This window comes from Lepidochelys olivacea (assembly GCF_965140295.1).
Source record: "Lepidochelys olivacea isolate rLepOli2 genome assembly, chromosome: 7".
Taxonomy (NCBI): domain Eukaryota; kingdom Metazoa; phylum Chordata; order Testudines; family Cheloniidae; genus Lepidochelys; species Lepidochelys olivacea.
Window position 1 is genome coordinate 5,584,993 of NC_140417.1, and position 6,335 is coordinate 5,591,327.

The 6,335-nt window shown below is 40.1% G+C and overlaps 1 protein-coding gene across 4 annotated transcripts in view; it reads left to right on the plus strand.

Moving 5' to 3' along the window:
- The window catches only part of SYNPR (synaptoporin), a 178,850-nt gene extending 176,323 nt beyond the window's left edge, over positions 1–2,527 (plus strand). For all 4 annotated transcript variants that reach the window (XM_084634418.1, XM_084634416.1, XM_084634417.1 and 1 more), the window contains one exon: positions 681–2,527. In XM_084634418.1, coding sequence (XP_084490544.1) covers positions 681–965 — 285 coding nt within the window. In that variant the 3' untranslated portion in view covers positions 966–2,527. The remainder of the gene's footprint in view (positions 1–680) is intronic.
- The last annotated feature ends 3,808 nt before the right edge of the window (positions 2,528–6,335 follow it).

The window sequence follows — 6,335 nt, forward strand, 5'->3', positions numbered from 1 at the left end:
AAACACTCTGTCTTTGTCTTATGTAGAGCTGGGAGGAAAATGGTCTTCCTGCCCTGGCAAAATGTTCACGATTTAGACATTTTTTTCTCTATTCAGGTTGGGTCAATTGAAATTTTGTTTCGATTTTGGCTTTAATTTTTACTTTGAATTCCTAAGCCAAGTCATTTCAAAGCGAGAAGCAGGACTGTTCATTTAGAAAAGGGCGAGGGTGGGTGGGGGGAGAACATTTTGACACATAAAAAAAAAATTGAAATTTGTCAGACTGGCCCGTTCCCATACAAAGTTTAAGTTTCAGCAAATTATGAGTGCCTCTAACACTAATTAATATTACAAAGACGACAGCAAAACCTTCAACCACCAACCCAACAAAATAGGCAAGGCTTTCCCTCCCAACTCCCATCCCCTATAAACCACCATCCCCATCAAGCCCCAACTGGTTTAGCTAACTGGGCAAAAAGATGGGCTTTACAGCCTCAGTCCTTGACTATTTTGGGGTAGGCATGGACCCCTGTTTCACAGCTGAGCATGTAGCTTCCTGAGCCTTTTGGGAAGGGTTGTCTTTAAATTGCCTTTGCTCATTTCATTAAAAGAAGTGTATTGGATAAAGCTGAACATTACATATATACTGGGCCACAAAAATCATGCCTTTGTACTCATGAATTGCTTTGATTCTTGTTTAGGTCTTTGGATTCTTGAACTTTATTCTCTGGGCAGGAAATATTTGGTTTGTTTTTAAGGAGACTGGGTGGCATTCCTCAGGCCAGAGGCACCCTCCAGACACCATGGAGAAACAATCAAGCAGCTATAACCAAGGTGGTTATAATCAAGACAACTATGGTCCAACTGGAGGATATAACCAACCTGCAGGCTTTGGCCAACAAGCCAACTATGGCCAAGTGGGTGAATATGGCCAGCAACAGAGCTATAATCAGAGTGGGCCCACCTCATTTGCCAATCAAATTTAGCATTCACAGAATTTGCATTCCTACACCCCTTATATGTAGACAGTGTAACAACACTAGGTTTCAGTGGCACCAGATTTGTAAAGAAAGTTTAAATAAATTAATACTCCAAGAGAGTATGTAATGTAAATCAAAGATCTAATGGTACCTATTGAAGCAGATGGTGGTGGCTAGTTTGTTATTTTTGTCACTAGACAACTGATGATGATGTATTCATCACAGGTGGTGAACTGAAGTATTGTTGTATGTATTGTATAGATAACTTTATGGTAGTTTGTATGTGTACTAAAATGGTAAAAGCATTTTGTAGCCTTAAGTCTGTATTGTGTAATATGCATAACATAATGAAGTAGAATAGAATTTTTCTTCTGCATTTTGGTGAGAAACAGAAGTGTTTTATTCTGATTTCTAAAGATTATTCAGTATATCATGATGCATGTAACATTACTCCTAAATTTTCAAGACTGCCTGTTTGTAATGCTTTAGAGCGTTTGTTTTTAGTATATTTTTTCCAGAGGAATTTTTTTAATTATTATTTTGATTAACCAGTTCCTGTGTGACTTAGTGCATGGATAAGCAGTTTCACACCAACAGAATGTTTTGGACCCTGTATATGGAACTTTTCAATTTCTGCCACTCCTTTTTTTGTTAAATGTATGTTTAAGAAAATGTATGTATATTTTATATATTTTGCAGAATTGGGTATATGGCTTACCCAAGTTCTGAATGCTTTGTAACTAAAATGTTTTTCCTTGAGAGAGCATTCAGTAGCATAAATGGTACCTGACCAATGTTTATTCCGGTTAACTAAGCTCAGTATTCATTCTATAAATCACTATTTCTATTGATGTTTTGTGAAAATTTTAACGTGAGCTGTGAAAACTAAGGACCAAGTAACTGTGTTATATGTTTACAAAGATATTTATTTAATTAGGATAACAGAGGTGCAGATATCAGTAACCAAAACCATGTGAAAAATATGCCATGTGTCATGTACTTAATTTAACAAAACATGGCAAGGACATAGATCATTGTTAGTCAGCATTACAAAGCGTAATTATTCCTTTATTCCGGATGGAAATATTTCTATCGATGCCATTTGAAAATCATTAAATGACACTTCTGTTCCATCATTATGGTGAATGCTGGTTTTGAATAATGGTTTTGGTGCTATCAGTAAATGTTAGGAAACTGGCAAAATCTAAAAAACCTCATCTTAAAATATATAGAGGTCAGATTCCTAGCAGGTGTAAATTGGCATCGCTTCACTGAAGATTTGGACTTTGCTTCTTACAGTACATGGGATTCTGTGTAGCCAAAAGGGTCACCCTAAACTCTCTTTTCTTACTCAGTTTGAAGCCTGAAACACAGCATCATAATCGAAACTGATCATCTGCATTTCTAAATAAAAGTGTATCCGTCTATAATATTGTATGAGCTGTAATGTTAAAAGCATAAAACAGCATAGTCTTATATGATTGTTGTAACCAGTTTATGGCTACTCAGTGGATGGATCTATATTGTGATATCTATTTGACCCTAATAAAGTTAATGCATACAATGTACATTTGAAGAGTATGGTGGTATTATAACAGTGTAAAATAATTCTCATTTTGAGTATTTTCCAAGATTTTTACAAGGATTGTACAGACATACATTTGGAGACATGATTCATTTCTGGTAAGTCAGTGTCACAACATAAAAATACCCAATTTTAACGTATACAGTCCAATTTCTGTGTGTGTGTGTGTCTCTCTCTCTCTTTCTCTCTCCAAGTATTAATAAATCAGTACTGTGTTGTTTAATTGTCCAGAACAAAACAAAAAACTGGACTGTGTGTGTGTGTGGGGGGGGGTGATCTTCCAGCTTTGCCCCTTTAGTTTGGTGCCCCCCAGTTTCTTGAACTGGGGGAGAGACTGTCTCTAGGCACTTGTGACTTTCTGTCCTGAGCGCCCTTAAATGTAAAACAGACATATTGGAATTGGAAAAGGTTCAGAAAAGGGCAACCAAAATGATGAGGGGTATGGAACGGCTGGCAGATGAGGAGAAATTAATAAGACTGGGACTTTTCAGCTTGGAAAAGAGACGACTAAGGGGAATATGATAGAGGTCTATAAAATCATGACTAGTGTGGAGAAAATAAATAAGGAAGTGTTATTTACTCCTTCTCATAACACAATAACTAGGAGTCACCAAATGAAATTAATAGGCAGAAGGTTTAAAACAGACAAAAAGAAGTATTTTTTCATACAATGCAGTCAACCTATGGAACTCCTTGCCAGAGGATGTTGTGGGGGCCAAGTCTATAACAGGGTTCAAAAAGAGCTAGATAAGTTCATGGACGACAGATCCATCAATGGCTATTAGCCAGGATGGGCAAACATTTTCATCTGAAAAACAGAACTGAGGGAATGACTTAGTAATAGAACCAAACAACATATCCATGCTCAAAAAAGAACTTATACAGTAATATATTCAAGGAAGGAGTAGGATATACAGGCTCTTTAATAGTGTTTAGCCATAATGAGTTGATTGGTATCTGATACATCCTCTGCCTGGGGACAATAGTTTCATGGTCAGGCGTGTGGGTTGCAAGGTCCAATAAGTTTTTTCCCTCTCTATCTTCTCTGATGAATATAATATAGCAACCGCAAAAATGAAAACAAAAATCCATGCATGCATTTGTATGTGTTACAACTGGAGAATATGCAGGAACATTCCCTTTGTGTTAAAGTCATGGTATAGGGCCAGTTACATCCCAGGGGAGCATCAGGAGAAAAAACACTGAGTTTGGTGTTTCCTAATGCAAGGCAAATAAATGGCTCTGTAAACTCCAGCTTCCTCTTCAAAGTCCTGTGTGCACGCTGTGTGCACACAGACAGGACTGTGTGCGGACGGATTTCTTTCCCACTGCGTTATTAGTGGGTGTATCTGCTAATTAGTTAAATAACTAGGTCAGCCTTGAAGCATACATGTCCCTTGATGTTCAGGGCAGTCCTTCCTGCTCATTTATAATCCTTCCTGTGTGTTTCTCTTTGTTGCCCATTTCTCCGCTATCCTAGCCGTTAGACATGTTTGTATTATTACAACATGGAGGCTTTTATCCCCTTCCCTCCCCACACACTCCTTTTCCCTCCAAGTAGCAGGCAGTGCTTGTGTCTCAAAGCCCAAGGCCACGTGTGTGCCTCGATGCTTGCCCCTGGGCTCCCTGCAGCCTTGCCCAACTCCCTGCCTTCCAGAGCTGCTCCCCTCCCCCCACCACACATCCGCTTAAACGGCAGGTTATCCCAGCAAAATGAGAGCTGCAGAGAGTAACCCCTGGATGCGTTAGCCCTCCACCTGGGTAGCGATGGGCATCTCCCCTGCCTCACCCTGGGCTGGCCCTGTTTCCAGCCCTCATAGACAGAGGGAGCTGTGGGGCCTGGAGCATGGGGAGCAGAGACACAGAGATTGCTGATTCCCTCCCACACTGGGTGAGGATTCCTGAGGCTCTGTCTACAATGGGGTTTCAGCACAGACTTCTAGGGCAGGCCTGGCTTAACACTGGAGAAGCAGGAGGTGCAACGTAGGAGTTCTAGAGAAATAAAATATAGACTGTGATCAAGTCTTGTAAGTATCTACATGGGAAACAAATATTTCCTAATGGGCTCTCCAATCTAGAGAGAGAGGTCTAACGTAGTCCAGTGGCTGGAAGGTAAAGCTAGACAATTCGGATTGGAAATAAGGCAGTGAGAGTAATTAACAACTGGAACAACTACCCAAGGTCTGGATTCTCCATCACTGACGATTTTTAAATCAAGATGGGATGTTTTTCTAAACAATCTGCTCTAGGAATGACTTTGGGGCAGTTCCCTGGCCTGTGTTACACAAGTGGTCAGACTAGATGATCACTATGGTCTCTTTTGGCTCTGGGATCTATGTATAAGGCCTGAGTTTTTTGCTCTTCGTCGTGATGGGTATAAATCCGCAGTAACTCCATTGAATCCGGGTGGCTAAAATTCCCTTGTCTTTCCCATGCAAATTCTCCAACATTTGTATTGTCCACCAGCTATAAAGCTAAGCAAAGGAAGAACAAGGCTCCAGTGGCCTTTTGCTGCCATTTAGGGACACACTCTGTGGTCGGGTACATTGTACCACTGCTTCTGGCATGCCAGGGGCAGCAGGCTGTGCAAAGGTACTACATTCCCCTCTCTAGCACAGTTAGTCTGGAGGGAGGAGGGAGCAGAGCCTTGACTCTACCCCCCGCCTCCTACAGTATATTGAGAACCGAGCAGAGAAATGGAATTTACTTCCCGGAGCAGTACAAAAACCAGGAGGCCAACTATGCCTCCTGCATTCGCAGGGCAGCCCATAAGCCTAGTCGGATATTTTCTTTATTCCCATAAATCTCTGCAGATCAGTGGTTATATCTTGTCTTCTGCTTGGCACTGAGTTGGCCTGTGATAAATCATAAAGGTTGGGTAACAAGCGAGACGCAAGGAGATGCTGAGGTTCTGTGGATGGATTCATCGCGTAAGCGTTTGACCCAAGTAGCCTAATTATTCCCAATTTGCATATCCTATGAATTAAAAAGAGTTGTTTAAAACTGAGATCTAGCTCTGTATTTATGCCTGGCAAAGTCTCTGATGTATTGATGAAAGAAGCCGTTGCATGCATCTGTCTTTATTCTGCCACATGCAGTATCTCCAGAGCACCACAGTTAATATTAGAGATTTTTAAAAAACACCTCAAATAATAATAGTCCTCTGAGTCTGTTTCATGCCTATCTCAAATATTTCCCTTTCATTGTATACCTATCTAGTGGTTCTATAGTCCACTGTGTCATAAACCTTTAAGTCCTTCAGTCTACTTCTTTTAAACCAGATTGATTCAAAACTCTCTCTCTGGAATGGATGTGCTCCTTAACTTATACATTCCCCTAACATATATTTTATTCCTTCCTTTGAGGAAACACTGTAGCTTTTTCCTTCTGGAATCCTTCCAACATCAGGAATAAACTACATTTCAAGATTAATATCGACAGCAGCTTGACACATCATTCCTTATCTGAACTATATATCTAATGTAACGTTTTCAGTGCATCAACATTAAGTTTTAGTGGTATGGGGAATACTTGTCATTGCCGTTCGCTGCCATTTTCTTTATTTACATTTTCACCCTTGTGTGTCTTTTTCTTTAACAGAAATTTGCTCTTCTGAAGGCTACTGGCACATGCCTAAGAACCAGTTCAGTGATGTATTTCCAGTAAAGAGATTTTTTTCCCCCAAATTTCCTTTAATAAAATGCTTTGGGGGTGGGGTTTTAACAGGTGAATTATGTAGCTGAATAATTGTACCAAAGAGTGGTGTGTGCATTTACACCTTACACCCGATA